This window comes from Manacus candei, unplaced genomic scaffold (assembly GCF_025592945.1).
Source record: "Manacus candei isolate 608988 ecotype Guabito, Panama unplaced genomic scaffold, ASM2559294v1 h1tg000007l, whole genome shotgun sequence".
NCBI lineage: Eukaryota > Metazoa > Chordata > Aves > Passeriformes > Pipridae > Manacus > Manacus candei.
In genome coordinates, this window is record NW_026138055.1 from 3,036,736 (window position 1) to 3,055,860 (window position 19,125).

General features: G+C 42.3%; 1 protein-coding gene across 5 annotated transcripts; it reads left to right on the forward strand.

Annotated features, from left to right (window-relative positions):
• The first annotated feature begins 220 nt into the window (after positions 1-220).
• Positions 221-19,043, forward strand: UBXN2A (UBX domain protein 2A). Of its 5 annotated transcripts, none has more exons than XM_051810714.1 (7): positions 221-239; positions 4,436-4,489; positions 5,914-6,049; positions 7,871-7,980; positions 9,548-9,688; positions 14,432-14,596; positions 17,415-19,043. In XM_051810714.1, exons 2-7 carry the CDS (start codon positions 4,449-4,451, stop codon positions 17,701-17,703), a joined length of 882 nt encoding a protein of 293 aa, XP_051666674.1. In that variant the 5' UTR covers positions 221-239; positions 4,436-4,448; the 3' UTR covers positions 17,704-19,043. The 5 variants fall into 5 exon arrangements, with proteins under 5 accessions (XP_051666674.1, XP_051666657.1, XP_051666684.1 ...); XM_051810697.1 differs by lacking the exon at positions 221-239 and adding an exon at positions 487-594; XM_051810724.1 differs by lacking the exon at positions 221-239 and adding an exon at positions 496-594 and having other exon boundaries at positions 5,914-5,966.
• Positions 19,044-19,125: the final 82 nt, after the last annotated feature.

The following is a 19,125-nucleotide window of genomic DNA, read 5'->3' on the forward strand; positions in this document are numbered from 1 at the left end:
GCGAGGCCTTGGCTGAGCTCCTCTTTCTCGTAGGTCAACACTCGCCCTTAATTAGCGCCCGCAGCACAACGAGACACTCCCGCCCTCCCAAGGGCCGCGCCTGCGGCTGCTCGGACAAAGCGCGGGGGCCGCTGAGGGCGCCCGGACACCGAGACCATCCCCCGCGATTGTGGGCGTGTGACAGAGGGGCACACGGACTTTGTTGTCGGGACAGAGCTGCCTTGGCAGCCGCAGGCCAGGCACAGAGGTTTATCTCTCTATATATCTGTATCTATACCGGTGCTGCGCCAGGTCCTGCCCGGGCACCGCCGCAGCGGCGCGGGGAGTCCGGCCCGTTCGGGCCATAGGCCCTGCCAGCCCCCGCCTCTCCCCGCAGGACAGCGCAGCCCCAGGGGACGCCGCGACTCCCCGCGCAGCAGGTGCGGATCCATAGGACAGCCCGGCACTCCCGCGGGGCCGGGGCGGAGCTGAGCTGAGCTGAGCTGAGCTGTGCCCGCCCCGCCCGGAGCCGCCGCGCCTGCGCCGCTCTGCGCGGGACACCGGGAGTTCCGCGGCGGGCGGGCGGTGCTGGGACGGGCGCTGCGGGACGGGCGGGTGAGTCGCTGCGGGGACAGGACAGGACAGGCCGGGCTGGGGGAGCGCGTCCCGCAGAGCCGCCGCTCCCTCGGCTCCCACTGGCGCTTGGGCTTCGCCTGTGGCCGCCCCGGGGGCGGGCGGGCTGAGCCTCCCGAACCTTCCCGCAGACTCTGCCCGGAGACTTCGCCCCGCTCCGGACCGGCCGCGTCCCGCGCGGGGCGGCGGCGGGAGCGTTCCCCGGGGGGTCCCTGCCCTGCCCCTCTCGGGCGCACTGGGCGTTCCGCCTCTGCGTCGCTACCGCGGTATTGCCTCATCGCCTAAAAATACCTCCTGTCCGCCCGCCGGGCGGGGGCTGCGCTGGGCAGGGCGGGTTTGGGCACCGGCGCTGGCGGGAGGCGCGGAGCGCCCGCCCGGCCTGGCTTGGGGGTGCGGGGGAGTTCAGCTGCTGGCAGCCGCGGTGTTGTCCCAAAATAGAGTCTTTCACCCAGAGTGCGAGAGGCCAGTCCCTATACAGAGCCGAGGTATTTTGATTTATTTGCGGTTCTGCGCAGAAGGGGGGGCTGGATGGCAAATCCGCAAAGCCAGCGCCACGACTGTCAAAACTTTTCACTATTTATACGTTTTAGCAAACAGAGGTATTATCGTTCCTTTGCTACAAGTTACATAGTTCTCTTATTAATGTGTGTACTATCTTTTATTGGTTAAATGATTGTCTTGCTTCTTATGTTTATTAGTCTGCATGCTCAGTCTTTCTCTTCTTCTGGGCTAGTGGGTTTCTTGAGTTGGTGGTCACGATATCCCTCTGCCAGAATTACCTATTACCTTTTACCCAGTTGGAGCTGATTCCAGCACAGTTGCTGAGTTGGCTTTGTTAGTTTCTTCCTTATCTTGGGTGTTCTGCATAATGTCCTTGTGGCCCATAAACTCTGCCTTCTTTGTGTCCACTATCAGTACATCCTTCTCCCAAAGCTTAGTTAACCACTCCTTAGATCTGAGATCATTGAAGCATGTCGAGTCCTAAGCCTTAACAGGGCAATTCTACAGACAAGTAACTTATCTTTTTAACACCTGGACATCAAGAGAGGGGATAGGTTTCTTTCCCAGTGCACAGCTCCTCTAGCCAGCTGGAGAGGAAGCGTGAATGCTGTGGTTTGTACCTGAGCACATCAGTCACATTCAGGCCATTAGCTTTGATGTTCATCTCGCTGTTAATTTGCAGTTGCCATTTCCCTGGAGCTTCCTGTCTCTCTGTGGCACGGTACAGAGCAGTTTTCAGCCGTGATTTCAGTGTGGTGCATAGATAGACAGTGCTGTGCTGGGAGCAGCTCTCCACTCAAGGAGCTTGTTCTGCCAAAGTTTGTCAGGCAGGCTGTCAGGGGAGAGGGCTGCATGTGCTTGTATGGGTATTTCTGCCCTTCACAGCCAGGGAAGCATCACAGGTAGTTTCTGGTTTGTTTTTCTTGCAATAAAATGACTGGAAGTGTGGGCTCAGCTGTATTAACCGCAGAGTTATTTGCCAAAACGAATACATCTATTGAGGGCTGCCTCTTTGGAAGCTCTGGCTGTGAAGCCACACTGGGTCAGTGGCCCATCCCAGTGGTGCTGGTCACAGGGCTCGAAACCCCCTAGGGCTGTGTGGAAGGGCCAGGAGTGTCCTACCCCAGTTACTAGATGTAGCTGTGGTGGGCTGCTGGCAACTGCAGCTTCTTCCCGTGTTTTAAATTTAGTTTCCAGAGATGGAGGTTGGGTTCTGAGGCACTTCTTGTCACTGATGCAAAAAATAAGTTCCAAAATTCTTAACATTTTAAGTGGCAACTAGGGATGCCTGTCTCAAGTTGGTGGGAGAGGTGGTTTGTGTTGGTTGGGTTGACCTGCTGAGCTGAAGTGCTTGCAGCGCGTTCTGATTGCCGTTTTGGTCATAATAAACATCAGTATGCTATATAGGATGATTTCTTCACCTTGAGAGATTAATGCAAACATTTCTTCCAAGTATAATTGCTGTTGTACTTTAGAAGGAACAGCAGTTTTCACAGCTGACCAGTTTTGAATAACATTCACGCACATTTGAGGCCAGGCTAATGTAGCCAAAGAGCTAATTTGAAGAGCTGCTTCATTGTGTCTGTCTCTTTTTAACAGCTCTGATGACAAGTTACAGAGAATCAACAAAAGCAGATGGCAGGAGGTGGCTCTTGTTGCTTTGGGGAGTAGCCCACTGGAGTGAAAGAGTATAGAAGATAAGCACATTAACACAAACTACAAAAAGTTACGTTGGACTAAACACAAAAAAATACTTTGTGCTGGAGTGTGTTAAAGCTGAATTTGAGAGAAGTTTGAAAAAATTATACTTTTTAAGCACTTTGCTTTCACTCTGCTTACTTCATACCAAGAGTTCTTTTTTAACAAATGCAGTACAGAGTTCCAAGAACAACTATCAGATATGCATATAAGGTCATCATGTACCAGCACAAGCTTGCCTGGTAGATACAGTGCTCTGGCAGAACATTTGTAGGAGGGGAAAAAAAAAAAAAGACTGACTCTGATCTTGTGTGATATGTCAAAGGTGTGCAAAGTATGCTGGTTTGACCTAATACATAATAGCATCAGTTAAATTTAAGGCTGTCTTACCTTTCAAACCTGTGATGTGCATATTGACCAAATTTTTTGGTCATTATAGGGGTTTTCTGAAGGCTTATGTACTTTTCTACATAATGTGTCTCACAAGGATTTAACTTTAAAGATGAAAGAATACCAATATTAAAACTGGAGGAATATGAATTAGTACTGAATAACTGGATGTAGGTTTTCTTTTTTTTGGTCAGTGCTGCATGTTGTTTTGCCCTAACCTCTCTGTCTTGTTAAATTAGATGTCAAGACCACTTAAAATTTATATTAGTCTTGCTGTGCATGCTGCTTTTTTCAGGATTATGATGGCTGTCACTGCTTAGTTTGATGTTCTCTAAAAGCCACACACAGTGTCATGACTGAGTCCCAGACCTGCAGGAGAACATCATCTGTGTAACCTGTACCCAGTGGTCTTCAGGAATAACTCTTTGAACACAGTTGCAACTTAAAATTTCTGTTTTCGGGAGGGGGGGGGGCTGTTGCACAATTTCAGAGTGGTTTTATTTTTTTTAAGGATTTTGTAGCAGTTTCTGGCTTTTTGTGACATTCTGTAACTTTTTTCAGAGAGCTCAAGAATGAGCACCTATAATGAGATCAGTATGGGATTCTTCATTTCTTTTGACTCAGCAGACTAATCCTGTAGTATATTTAGTACTTGCAAATCCAGGATTTGCTTGCCAGCTAAATGGTAGACCAGAAATGATAATTCACTGTTTCTGAGGTGCTGCACCACTATGTTGAGGTAAGGTAGGAAGGGGAACCTGACAAATCTTGCCCCTTTCAGTAATGCACAGTTAAGGTGAAGGTCATGAATACCTGCAGTGGCAGTGCAGTTTTTCTGCAACCATCTCATAGTGCTGTGGAAAATCAGGGGAGTTTAAACCATGTCGATCAGAGGAGGAGTGTGATGTTTTTTCCTCGCCTTGCATTAAGTATGGGCATGTATTTTCAATACACAGTGTTATTATTGTGGAATGTATCTTGTATGTTTATGAGAAAGTAACCTTGCTTCTGAACGTCTGGAACAGATGCGTGGTTCATGTGTCATTAAATTAGAAACTGCAGGAAAACAAAGAACCATCTGGAGACTTGGTGGGGGGGGAGGTTGAGGTTTCTGGTTAAATGTATTATCTGCACAGGAAAAAATGTAGTGTTCCAGCTACAAAAGGAGGGAAAGTGTGCTGGGCATTTTATTTTGGTTTGGTTTGGTTTTAAACCGTCTTCTTTCCATAATTAGGTGGCGCACCAGAATGAAAGACATGGACAATATCCAAACTGTAAAGAAAGAATGGTAGGTGCCAGTTCTCCCCTCCCTATTTCCCCCCCTTCCTTTCCCATTGCTGTCTGTGTGTCCTGTTATGACCTTTCAAACTTTGTTAAATTCTAAAATTTAATATTTTTTCTCTATCCACTTACTCCACATGTACTGAAGGTTTCAAAAAAATGCTATCATTTTGCTGAAAGATTCCTCACATACCTGAAATGTTTCCTAGATGCAAGAAGCTCTGTAAATATTTTTATTTAAAAAAGCAAGGCAGCCTTACAAATTGCTAACTCACTGTGCAGCTCTACGTTTGATGTGGAGGTGTTTGGTTTTCCAGTTCTGTTTCTGTGGTAAAGCGTAGTGAATACCTACATTAATGCTTCAAGTTTCTTTTGTTCTGTTAGAAAACTAATGGGGACAGCATACTTTTGAAATTTCTTCTTTAATGTTGTTGAGGTTTTCTTTTGTTTAAAGATGTTAATCTGTAGGGATTCTTAGTGTGGCATAGATGCACTGCAAACAATTCCTTTTTATGCAAATGTATCAAATTACCATGCCAGCAAGCATTGCTGCTTCTGAATTCAATGCAGAGTTTTATGTGAAACTGGGTATTTTTCAAGAGCTGGGATTTTTTTTTCCTGAATTGCTTAAAATAGACTTTTCTGAATCTCCAATAGGAATAACTCCTGCGATGTTTACTAAAAGCTGCATAATCCTCTTACTATGCAAAGAACCTATACTGAAAGATAATCATTCATTCAGGTTGCATATTTCTGCATTTTGATTGGCGAAAATTTAACAGAAACAGCTGTCACATATACAATGTTCTATAAAAAGATGTGGTTGATGCATCTTTTTTAATACCCTGGCAGTCTCCACAGTGTTGAAGGCTTCTATTGTATTTCTTCAGTGTGCTCCAGTGGTGTTGAGTCACTTGACTTTCTCTAATGCACTGTCCAAGACAGTGATGGTGGTGCTGGGAATGGGCAGGGTCAAGGGGGGGTGGGGGAGTAAATCCTAGGGCAATTTTCTTGTATATGTATTTTAAAACCTATGGCAGTGGAACCTAAGCCTATATCATGGAAATGCTTTGAGGAAGGCCCTTCATTGGTGTGCAGTTAAATGTTGGATGGTTTGAATTAGAAGTATGAATCACCTAACTTGCATTCCTTGTTCTGATATCAAGTTTAGAAGTTTTGCACAGATGAATTCACCTTTTCTATTGTCATTCTTTAACTTTACTTCTAAAGTGCAAATAGTAGCAGTTAAGAGACTGAGAAGAAGTTTATAGAAAGTGCACAACACAAAGTTGACCTGATGTTTTGTAACAGCCAAGTCTGGGTGGAGGGGAGTAAGCCTTCTACACCTTTTAGTACTGAGCTCCTGGGGTACCTGCTTATCCTCTAATGCATCCTCTGAGGAGTCATTTTTACTTTGTCTTTGTTCTACAGGGTGTGTAAATCAGGAACCAGTGATCAGATTTTGAATGGTACAGAACAAAACTGTGAGTACTTTGTAGATAACCTGTTTGAAGAAGCTCAGAAGGTTGGTGCTATGTGTGTGCCCCCAACTACAGTCCAGAATCAGGTAGGCAGTGAAGAAAAAATACTCCTGTTTAACATAGCAGCACTGCAGGGGTACTCTGGAAAACAGATGCCAGAAGCCCAACAGTCTTATCCAGTACATTTGTAAATAAACACTGAATTCAGAGAGCTGTAGGAACAGCCTCTCATCTCTCAGTCAGCCAGGCCTGTGCTGCTGTACTTCTGGCTTTTACTAATTTATAGTGGGTTTAGTGTCATTCTAGAACTGATGCTGGCATTGGCTAATGCACTTCTGCTTTATTAGTAAGGAGAGTGACATGAGCAGAAGTTCCAAGGAATGACAACTACTATTACATAAGAAGTTATTTAAGGAGCTGCAGCCTTCTTGTGCAGAGGCATAGCCCATATTTTTTCCTTTACTCTTATTCATATAATTATGGTAGTGGGATGTTCAGTGTGGGTTTGTATCTTGGTGATTCTGTCCTTTTCAAGTTTTTCTGTTACTCATGAAAGACTGCCAAGGGGAGGGAGAAAAGGCCATGTAGAACAAAGATGTCACGAAGAAATGTGGAGTGGGCATTGCTGGAAATTACGTTCATGAGTCCCTTACTGAGCCTGGAAAAAAAAGGAATTTCAGGAGCAGTATGTTAAATTGCAGTTCTGAAACAGTGCTACATGACATTGCTTGTGTCAATGCCTAAATGGGAAATTGGTGTGGAATAATTAGCCCATGCTAAATTTGCATACTGTCTCACTGTAAAGGAACCTTCCCATAATTAGAACTCCTTCCACATGCATTGGTGCTATAAGATACAAGAGTTTTTGAAAGAATGTAATCTTGCTGAGTGCTGTAAACTTTTTTTGACAGACTACCCAACTGAAAGAGAAGGAATTTTATTCAGCAGTTTGCATATGCCTGTTTATTTATGTAGCAATCATCTAACAAGTCAAAATGCAAAAAAGAAAAAAAGATAAAATTGTCAGGTACTATCTAGCCTAGTTCAAAGTAATTTCCAGCTGAGGTGAATTCTGCATTCATATCTGCTTCCTATACCTCACCTGTGGCCAACTATCTGTCAAGACAAGGTTATTTCAGGGATATGAAATATTCAGACCTGGATAATCAAATGCTTCCTTAAATGGCATGATGCATAAATATGAAAATACAGTCCCAAATATATCCATGTTACAGTTGGGGAGATTTTAGTAAACAGTGTGAAGGCTACAAGTTGGAGTAGTGGATGATTTCTGGCGAAGTTAACGAATCACTGAGAATTTATTTTTCCATTCGCCTAACACCAAGGTTTTGAATATACCCAGGAATTCCAGGGTAACATAAATGTATGACTGTGTGAAAGTGAATTTTCTGGGACTTGCTTCATTTTCTGAGTGAAAAGCTTCTGCATGCATTATCTCAGTGCCTTTACTTTGAGAAAATCTTCCTGAATGACCAGAACAAGGCTTTACCCCGGTAAATCCCCAACTGGACTATTCTGGCAGTTGGTGTTCCAACACCAGGCATGTGTGCTCTCAAATTAGCTCTTGAGGAGTTGCAGCTGGCTGGGATTGTCCAGCTCTTTTATTTTTTTCCTCCTTTCTGAATTGAAGGAGTGTTCTTGACCTGGGAAAGCAGAATGACTGGGGGAAGGTTTATTTCTAACCCTGATTGACACAAGATCCTTAGAAATGTCACTTACCCCTTGCAGTTGCTGTGCCTGTTGGCCTGGGGCCAAGGCAGATTACAGTGAGCCTACTCTCGGTATTTTTAGTCCATGGAGTGGATGATTTATAATCACAGGGTACTGTGGGTATACCAAGCTGCTTTTACATCAGCGTTATAATGAGGCTCGTCCTTACTTTGTAGGTTGATGTCATCATTAAACTTTGGAAAAACGGGTTTACGGTAAATGACAGCGAACTTCGGAGCTACACTGATGTTGCAAACCAGCAGTTCTTGGACTCCATTAAAAAGGGGTAAGCAAGTTTTGTGTTCTTAACCAGCCTGAGTTAATGTGCTTCAGGTAGCACTTAGCTTATGCTCTAGGTTTTTTACATGGCTCCTTGGGTTTGCTGCACTGCAGTGTCCCTGTAGGAGCGCAGGCCCTGCTGGTCTCGTTCCTGCAGTGCTAATGGCTGTTGGAACATCAACAGGTGTAATACAGCTTTAAGTGGCAGTAGTGTGCAGTTGCTGATGAAGAGATAAAAGGCAGTGTTGGTGGGGGGCACAGCAGGTGCAGAACAAAACAAAGAATAAATCAGTGCCCAGTAAGAGCTTCTGATCAAATGGTATTTTGACTAATGAACTCAATGCACAAGTGGTTGAGCATTTCTGGTTTTATGGTCTTTGTTTTCTTTTTGTTCGTGCAAAGCCTTAAATGGGCACAGATGGTCCATGTAACATCAAGAAACTCTGGTCAGTCTTAAGTTTCAGACATTTTTCCTAGTACAAACTCGCTATTTCAGTCATTTTGCCTGTACACAGAAATCTTATGTTTACCCCTGTGTCTTGTCTTTATCCTTGTGTTAAAAGTTAACGCGTTGTCTTGATTTCTGCTAATGTTTGCAGTTGTTGCTTTAAGAAAGCAGGTTGACCATACAGACCAACGTGATTTTGAACCTTTAATTTGTAGTCTGTTTTCTCACCCCATACAGATGGAGAGGATAATATAATTCAATAACTCCTTATCAAGCATGTGAAATTACTAAGCCATTGTATTTTTCTTTTCCATACTTTGCTAGCCTATGAAAAATACTGATTTTATACTATTTCTCCTCTATGGCTGTCATCTGTGTTAGTTGTAATAGCAATTAACTGCACTGTTTAAAGCTCTTTGTGTTCTTTGTGTGCATTCATCAGAAGTTTGCCACCTTTCTTCCACTGTTTGCCTGCGAAGATGCTAATTATGGGATGGCTCCTGCATAATCATTGATGGTAGAGAAAGCACTTAGTACAGCCCCTCTGCCAGCTGAGCCCCTCCACCCCGAATTGTACCGTCTGCATCAGAGCTCATAGACAAAGGCATTGTTGTTTTCTGCTTAATGCAATTAAAGCATCACCAAGGTGATGTTATTGCACTAAAGAGTGTGGCTATTAGTGATGATCTAATTTTTAAAGGCTGTGGTTTTTTGTAATTAACCACATTGTGTCTAAACTCAGTTCTTTCTCTTTAAAAGCCAATTGTCTTTTTTTTTTCATTTTACTATAGGGATAAAATAATTCAGCCTTTTTGTAGCAATGTGCGGCAATACTCAACTTCCTACACATCCTGTCCTTAAAAGTGGTAACTGCTGAGTAAACTTGAACATCATTCAACAAACTTTTTTTTTATTGTTCCATTTCTAGTTAATTTGCAGTTCAGGAACTTGAAGTTGTTTGTATGCCATGCACTTAACATAACTCTTAGTAAATTCTTGGGATTTTTTTTTTTTAAAAGCATCATCCTTGAAAGGCTAAATGTAGAACAAGTATTAATCATTAATCTATTTTGTATACTGAAAACAGTATAGTTCTTTATCTGACATGCCTTCTTTTTCTTTTAAGGGAACTGCCTTTCGAGCTACGAAAAGTTTTTGATAAGGAGGAGGTAGATGTGAAAGTGGAAGATAAAAAAGATAAGGTGTACTTGTCATCGAAAAAGCCAGTGTTTCATCCCTTTTCTGGTCCCGGTTACAGATTAGGAAGGTGAGTAGTCTGATGTGCTCTATGATTGAGTAGTTGAAGGGAACTGTACCTAGGTTAAGGATTATAATTCAGCTTGGAAGTGACCTCTGGAATTTTCTAATCTAAACTCCTGCTCAAAGAAGGCCAGATGCAGGGGCGGATGAGGTTGCTCAGGCTGTTGTCCAATTGGGTCTTGAAATCCTGCAAGAGTGAAAAGCTGCACAGCTTGCTCTAGTGCTGGACTGTCTTTGTAGGAAAGAAGTTTTTCCTTATATCCAGTCTGAATGTCTCTTGTTTGAATTTCTGTCCTCCATGAAGAGCCTGGCCCCCTCCTCCTGATGGCCTCCTGCAGACCCTGACAGGCTGTTTGTAGGTGCCCCATGACCACCACCATCATCCACAGGCTGAACAAACACCTCTCCTCAGCCTCTGCTCACAGGGTGAATGCTCCATCCTGCAGAGATCTTGGTGTCTCTCCATGAAACCTGGAGCTTGGGGGGATAATTGGCCATGTTGCTGTGTTAATACAGACAGGATGCTGTATTAACATCTTTCTTAGTTTGAACTCACAATATTAGCAGAAGTGTTTCCAGCTGAAAGGCTGTCGCTCTTCTGTGACTTAAGAGAAAAGAATCTCTTTTAAAGCTTCATGTTTGAGAAGAGGGGAGTATGACAATCCCATAAAGGAAACTGAAGAATTAAGAGGTTATTTTGTGTTCTCTTAAAATTGCTCCATATTTAATCATGCATTTGTTGCAATTAAGGCATTTTAGCATGTTACAGTGATCCTCTTTATTCCATGTCTCTCTTGTAGTTGGAGAGTGTCAGCCACTAAGGCCAGTGCTAAAACTGTGCTTGATTTACAACCAAACTGTTGTATTTTGGCCAGCTGTTGTAGAGGGACAGGCCAGGAGTTCATGTATCTGATCTCTATGATTTTTCTTTACTCCAGCCAGATTATCTGCTTCACATATTCTTGTCATGAAAGATTTACGTGCCTATAAAAGCAGGCTTGAGCTTAGGGAACAGGACACTTTCAGTGACCAGGAGCCTACAGGATCCTCTACAGGTGGCACTGCTGAGTGACCTGCAGGCTGGGGTTGTAGGCTGTGGTGAAACCTTAGGTGAGCAGCTTGTGTCAATTAAGTGGGAAGGGTTTGGCTGCTAAGGCCCCGTGCTCGTGCTAAGGGAAAACGTGACCTAGGCAGGGGAAGAAGATAATGTGCAGAACTGGAGCCTGATAACAGTAAAGGATCAGTGGTTCCAGGCTTCAGAGAAGCAAGTATCTGTTTTATCAGTTGCATCTGTTCCAGTAGCACAGTCAATTCAGTTGCTCGGTGCTTGAGTAGATACTGTCAATAGGGAAAACCTTCCCTTGAGAGATGGATGAGACACTGCAAGACTCTCTTTTGGTGGCACTGAAATCCTGAGCAAACAAGGGTCAAGAACTTAACCTTATTTTATGTAGGTAGCAAAGCCAAGCAGATCCTCAGTGTGCTGGGTTTCTGCTGCTAACCAGTGCTAAATGGTAGGTTGTTCAGCTGCTTGTTTTGCTCTGCCATGCCTACAGCAAGTAATGATCTTGCTTCCCAGTAGGCAAGTTAGGATTTGGAAACATGCTAATCTGTGAATTTCGGTTGACTGGTCTTGTGCACTGAGTCTTGTACATTGAATCCTACAACTTGCTTAGCATTTCTTTTTTTTTTTTTCTACTCTTCTAGTCTATTCTGTGCTATGCTATCAGAGCCTATTCTTTAAAGACAAGTAAATATTTTTGCTGATGTTGGAAACATGAGCAATAAGTGCTCCTACTCCATAAATTAGTGCTCAATTCCTGCTTAAGAGCAGGAATTTATCTTAATTATTTATTAAGATAAATGTCCGTTGCATGTATATGCTACACTTGCAACAGAAAAGCTTAATGGAGTAGAGCTGGCTGAGACCCGGAACAAGTTTTAAGCTATAGAACTCCTTTTCCACAGTTGCATTTGTGTGATTAGTTAGAAATGAGAGAGACAAATGACCGAAGAGTTTATTTCATCTTACTGCCTATCTAAACTTCTGCTTATCAAAAAACCACTTCATTAGTCTATTTTGCCAGTGATCCTAGGTGGAGGAACTTTGTGGTGCATGAACCATTATCAACTGGTCTGTTGGCTGGCTCTTTAAAAGTTTTGTTGGAGGAAAACTAGAAGAACTAGAAATAAGTATATTGATACAGCTCAGATGAGCTTGATCTTCCACTTTTTGTTTTACAGGAGAAACAACTGAGACTTACCAGAATTTTCCAATGTACCTTATAAACCTGTATAACTAATGGATATATTGTGTTTTATGTACCACCATTCAGCTGCATTTCATAGTTTGAGATTATGACTAGATTTACAGCTGCACTTCTCTGTTGAGCTTATCAATGCATCTTTAGGACTGCATCAGAAATACGTTAATTAAACTATTGCCTGAAATCCCTTGTATCAAAGTGGGCTTGCTCTATAACCTCATTAGGGTAAAGCAATGTGTGTCAAGCTTCTTAAGCATCAGTCAGGGTAAGTCATGTTACCTCACTCCTGGGCTTTTTCTTTTCAGGAAATTGGCAGGATGCTCTTATATCTCTTCAATCTTTAGTTTACATCTTCTTTTGATAATCTTATAAAAGGAGTAAGCCTTTAAAAGGAGTTGCAGTGCTTCAATGTCAGCCTAATAAGAGACTTAGATTCTTAATTTGTGACTTTAGTCAAAGCTCTCACCACTAGATGGCTTTATCTGTCAGTTCTTCAAGAGCAAAGTTGTTATATATAGAAATGCTTTAAACCTTGATGAATACAGTTCTGACTCTTGCAGCTTCAATAAAGTGTTGGCTTCAGCTTCACACACACTTGCTATTGAAAGAATCATTTCCAGTGTCTACCACAAATTGAGAGATGACCTTGAGGGAAGCTGGTTTGAGAATGACACCACACCAGAATCTGTATCCATGGGAGACAGTTTTCTGAGCTACAGCTGTGTCTGATGCAGTTCAGCCCAGGCTGGGCCAGACACGGGCAGCTGCACAGCTAAGCACCTCTGCAGCCTCTGCTGTGCACATGAGTGCTGCAGTGTCTGAGCTGGGAACTGAACACCACTGAGCAAGTAGACAGCAAAAGCTGATCGTTGTTGGACTGAAGTATGACTTGAAATTTATTTTTTTTTTTTTTTTGCTCGGCTCACAAGACTGTTTAACATCGTCTTGCTCAAGCTTTTCGTCCTGATCTAGAGGGCAGTTAAGTCTTCTTCTGTGCTGAGGTCAAGCATGAACAGAAGCTGGGTGTGAGCTAGTGAGGCAGGTGGATGGTAGTAAGTCACCTGTACTTGGAAGACCAGAATATTTTACGGATCTGCCTCTTGGTGCCAAGTTCTTGTGGCCCAGCTAATTTCTGTGTAATCCAAAACAGGTTGATGTCTCTTATCTGCCTCCAATCACACTGAACAGCTCTTACCACTGACTTGGGGATGAGATTTCTTGATCCTCATTCTTTTTGCTGAGTTTCAATTGAAGAAATAAAAGGTGTCTCTACTGGTTGATATTCTAGAAGTTAGGGCAGCACTTAACTAGGCAGTGGGAAATAAGAGTTTTTGAAATACCTCCGACTAAGAACTTGAGCCCAAGACTCTTAACTTTATTAGCCTGAATATATTAAGTTGTTAACCATCTTTGTTTTAATAATAAATTAGCTAAGACTTTTCTGCTTTATGATTAAACTAAGACAGGTACAAGAACATAAGAAAGCAGATGTGCAGTATAGTTATTGTTCTATGGCCATCAGTTACCCAGTTCTCTCTCAAGAAACTGTAACTGATCAGTTTTCTGCGCAAGGAGAAAGCTTTTCTGCAAACCACTGCTAAGTGTTCATGTAGTCAGTGACCACAGCTGAGCCCAGAAGAGAAATGGTGACTCCTTAAGTCACTGCTCTTGCTCTGCAAGCAAACATCTGGTTATACTCACGGGAGCTGAGGATGTGCCCATCGGATCAGCCCTAACGATGAGTTAAACAGCACATGCTGAAAAAGCTTAGTCATGAAAGCACTAAGCTCTAGACAGTTCTTCAGAATAAAACTTTTTGCAAGTAATTTTTCTGTTGTTTGATTTTTAAGATCGTGGTCTTGGACTGAGATCCCTGTATTCTGTCAAGTCATCTTGTGTGTCTTTGCCCCTGTGGGAGGGTTGGCTGTAGAAAGTGCCTTAGAAAAATAAAATCCAAATGCTGTGTGCATCAGCCTGGATTTTTCACATTAAGTCAATTGCTCTGATAGATGAGTAATTCTTCTAAGCTGAAATAGATGATGCTGGAGTCTAAATCAAGGCTAACAACATTCAGTTAAATTGAATTACTGTAATCACATTATGGTGAAAATTAACTTTGAGTATGCAAATTCAGTACTCAACCCCCTTAAAGTTTCACCTGTGTGATTAGAGTACAAAAATGCATGAAGCATCTTCAGACTGTTTTGTCTCTTGTCTATTCATATTTAATCCTTCGGTCTTATAAAAATGTTAAATATGAGCAGACTGAAATTCTTTAGCACACTGAAGTCTTTAAATGAAAGTATTTGCATACAGTTGAAAAAAAGATGATATTTATGTCGGTGTTCCTAAATTTGTTAAAATAAGAAGTCATCAGTGCACCCTGGTACAGGGCAGAAAGCTCCAGAAGCAGAGGTCTGGAGGGAGGTTCAAGCTTACATGCATACCCAGAAGCCATAACCTCACATGGCTTTTCTTTTCAGTGCTACTCCAAGGATAATCTCTAAAGTGAGAGATGATCATCAAGGACTTGATGACAAAAGACACCTGCCTTTAGTACCCTTGAATGATTTGGAGCCTATCACTAACATCCAGATCTGGTTAGCTGATGGGGAAAGGATAATTCAGAAATTCAATGTTTCTCACAGGTAAGATGTATTTTAGCACTGTCATATATATTTACATCTGAACTATTTGTGTTATGCCTGTACACATAAGTCTCTGATTTCTGTGGATAATCTGTCTCCTCAGTTCACTTAGTGTTGGACTGCTGTGTCTAGAAAACCTTTGAATTTTGAGAAATCTATTAGTTGAGAAGAGAGGAGCATAAGAGGAATGTGAACTGATATTAGTAGTCAGTTCATAACTGAGCATAAAGGAAAATCTGAGGAAACTGTAGGAGTTCTTTGTAGGTTAGTAGAAGTTAGGGTGGTATTGCTCATTACTAGAGGAAACAGCTTTTAAGATTACAGATTTCCCAAAACAACTACATCTGGAGCAAATGGCTTAGTAAAAAGCCTGCTAGTCATTGGGCATAGACAGCACCACAGGTGGAAGCTGGAGAATGTGACTTAGAACTGAGCCAGAGAAACCTCTGGGGAGGGCCAGAGTCAGTGCACTGGGCAGGGGAGGTTCATCTCTTGCGTGTCAACATGGACAGAATAGAATGCACCCAGTGTGTTTAATTATTAATTAGTAAAACATCCAGTTCCCAAGGAAGCTTATAAATTGGATAATGACAGAAGGTGTCAGCACAGCACATGTATGCAGGAGCTTTGAGAAAGTAGGATTAACACTTTTTAACATTCAGTTGTAGACCTACTGTCTTTAGAGACCTTTCTCAAATCTGTAATTTGAGAAATTACTCCGGCACTATACGGTCATGTCATGTAAAGGATATGTTGACTATGCTTCTCTGTGAAGCAATTTGAAGGTATCACAGATTTAATACAACCCAGGCTGCTGTCAAGATAAGCTGTATATGTCTGTGGCTGGTCAGAAGAAAAGCTCAGCAGTCGAAGGTTAATGACTGTAGTTTTTTCTTTGACTTGTACTTATTTATTACTGTTAGTGGCCTGAGGTGTGAACTGAAAGAGTGTTATGATGTACTGCTGAAGGGTCAATTGCTGTTTTAATTATAAATACTTAATTGGCGGGCTTAATATCTTAATTATTCCAGGTTTCACACATTTAAGTGTATTTAGAAGCTTTCTGTCTTCATGAAAAATAGCAGTTTGAACAGCTGCTAAATGCTTTTGAGAGGAAAAAAAACATCTGAGATAAGCAGGACAACAACCTTACTGATGCAATGCTCTTTTTGAAGTAGCATGCAATAAATATTCCATTATAACATACCCTCTTGCCACAAGACCAGCATGTTTGTGCTGTATACAGTATTTGTGTACGACCCAATAAGAACTAGAGGGAAATCCTTTTAGAGTACATATCCTTAAGTGTGATGATTGCACACACAGCACTCCTTTTCAGTGGAGACACAGAATATAGTCAACTATTTGTTAACTAAACTATAGATTAATAACATGTAGCACATAGGTTGTAGTGTCTGGGTAAATTGATTACTTCTACCCTTTTGCAGATAGAACGTGTATGTGCCACAATAACTGCTGCTTTAGATGTGACTTGATTTCTGCTGAAAGAGTGGAGCAGAAGTGCAGGTACCACTGTAGAACTGCAATGTGGGGAATCAAGACATGAGAGTGTAGCAACTGGCAGAGTAGAGCTGTAGGAATAGCACACAGAGCTGTCTCTGTGTGCCTTCTTGAGCACTTGCTAAGTTAGCATGAACCTGGAGTATTGGGTATGGAGCCTGGAAAACTGACTTTCTAAAGCAGAGACCCGCTGGCTAATTGGGAGCTGCTCTTGGAGCACAGTGAACTCTGATATAATGCATGTAGACACGTGTAAATGTCCAACCAAAAATTTAGTCCTGCTTGAGGCTTTTCAGGCTCTAGGCTTGTAAGACCAAGCAATGTCTCTTAACGGAGGCCTGCGTGCACAGGAATTGTTTTTTATTATGCTGGCAAATCTGCCCTGGTGAGTGAGTATGGCTGAGGCATAACACTTTGGTCATCTGTGCTGCTAAACTGTTCTGATGGCTCTCCCCCAAGCCAGCCAGCACTTCCTCTGTTGATATCTAGCCATGGTTCAGATGTTAGCTCAGGTCATGGACCATTCCCAGGAGGCAGTAAACCTCATGGGCTGCACTGTGAATGGGAGAGAGGAAGGATAAGCTAAGTTGCCGGTAACCAGAGTCTACCAGTTGGTCTCAGGATCAGAGAATGAACACTGACACTGCATTTATTTTATTGAGACAGATGTATCCTCTCATCTTCATTTTCTAATTAAATTGGTCAATCCTGATTGTTCTGAAGCGAAACCTCTGTCTTGCTCACTTGTTGCAAGGTTCTTCACACCTTAATAGGCAACTTAAATCTGTAGTGAATTCACCACTGCACCTGCTTTGGTAGGATGAGGCTATATTTGGTCCTAGTTAATGTATCAGCTGTCCAGACAATTTTTGCAGACCCTTCTTCTTGATTTTTATTATAGTTCTGCTACATATACCACACTCTGGAAGCATCTTTATTCTAGCTCTTGGCTACAGAATCCTCAGGTAAGAGCTCCACCAGCTGGTTAGGAAATGGTAGGCTTGTGTAAATACTGTCTGAGCCATGGTGAAGCATTTGAGTGCTCAGAATAAGATGCTCATCCCTGTTCCCTTGGGAGTACTCTTAGAGCATGCAAACCTTAGTCCTTGCCTCCCAAATGGATCAGGCATTTCAGGATACTACCCCATCTATATTCCTCCAATTCTGTGCCATCAGGCATTAAATGAAGTTGTGTCTCATTCTCATCCTGTGGTGGCTGTGAGTGTTTGCACACATGGTCTGTGTTGGGATTGCAGTGCCAAAACTCTAATGCCAAGTTTTCTTATTTTCTTCTCAGAATAAGCCATGTCAGAGACTTCATAACAAAGTATCAAGGATCGGAGGGAAGTGTTCCCTTCACACTGACGACTTCCCTGCCCTTTCGAGAGCTGCAAGATGAGACACTCACGCTGGAGGAAGCAAAGTTGCAGAATGCTGTTGTTGTTCAGAGACTTCGGAAAACAACTGAACCTTTCAGACTCTTAGTGATAAAAGCACCTGACAATGACTATAAAACTGCTGCTACCCCTAACGGACAACTCAAGAATGAGCAAAAAAATGCTGTCAGTAGTACAAGATCGAATTAGCTTTCAACTGGCCAAAAACTAGATGCAGGGGAAACTAGGCAAAACCAAAAATGTAACCAGCAATATGTGGATGCCCTCACATCCTCATGCACTGTGCTCTTAGAGAGCAGTATGGGTGCTGTGCTCTCATCTGCTGTAATAAGTATTTTCAGCTAGACTGGGTGGTCAGAGCCTGGCTGTATAACATAGCAGAGGTAACTGTACAGCAGATCATCCTTAGAATTTACTTAGATAAAAAGCTTCGTAGTTATTTAATGAGTGGGTTTAGGTGGAACAGTTCTCTGAGACTTAATTACTACTGATAGCACCTTTTAGGGAAAAATAGTATTTATTTTTGCACTTTGGACTAAACTGAAGCATTTCACTTACATTGTGGTGTAAACTGCTGCAGGTTGCATTCTTCTCACAGTAACTTTTAGACAACAGATGCTGCAGGGAAGCTCACATTTGGACTCTTAACTTGAAAATCTTCAGGATCTTTGGGATTTAACTTTTATACAAGATCTGCAGTGTAATAATGTTCTGTCAAGTCTGTACATGATGGTAGGTGCATGTGTGAGAGGATAGAAATGAGGTAGTCTGGTGCATACTGCATACAAAGTGCCTCAAAGTAAGCTCTGAAGGAATTGTTATTACCAATGGTTGAAGTGGTTTCTGCCTCTTCTGGGCTGCTACGGGTGTCTTACAGATCAGGTGATGTTAAACTACCTAGCTCATTAGCATACAGATCCACTTTTAGCTTTGTCACACAAAACCTTCTGCTTTTGTGGCACTGCCATACAGGAGTAGTGGCTTACAGTTGTTTTTGTATTCTTTATCTGCCTCTGCCCTGAACTGACCAGCTGATTGAGACACTAATTACACGTAGCCAAGTTTCAAAGATCTTGAAAATCCTTATTTGAAAACTGAGGTTTTTCTCCCCCCCCCTTGCCCCATTTCCACCCATATCTTTTATTTTGCTATTCATGTACTTGAGGCATAAAAATTGTAGCCAACTATTCCATGTTTTCCTAAAAGAGAAATCAACATAAAGACTAAATATTTTGTACTGTGTTTACTAAGCATGTGGATTTGTGAATGGAACTAAAGTCTCTAGGTAAGACTTATCTCAGGACCTTTGGTAGATGCTGACTAATCTGTACTACCTAAGACAATGGATGATTGTTGGGGTTGTACTTCTTTTGCGTGGTTAAATGAAAGATGGTTTGGGATTTTGCTGGTTTTGTTCTAAATAGAAAATTGCTTCATTGGAGTGACTTGTATTCTATCTGAAAATTGGGAGACTTCAAACTATGGGTGTACTTACTTCATTTCCAGGGATATTAAACTGGTTTGCCTCAGCATCTCTCCTGGTGTGTTTGAGGACAGTGAAATCAAAGTCAGCTGCACAAATATCTATTCAGTGTTCTCAGAAAGCAAATC

Bases quoted from the DNA above. Each gene is read 5' to 3' on its own strand.
- UBXN2A (XM_051810714.1), top strand. From the start codon at position 4,449: ATGAAAGACATGGACAATATCCAAACTGTAAAGAAAGAATG. The intron at 6,050-7,870 runs GTAGGCAGTGAA...CTTACTTTGTAG, and splicing joins CAACTACAGTCCAGAATCAG to GTTGATGTCATCATTAAACT. The intron at 14,597-17,414 runs GTAAGATGTATT...TTTTCTTCTCAG, and splicing joins AAATTCAATGTTTCTCACAG to AATAAGCCATGTCAGAGACT.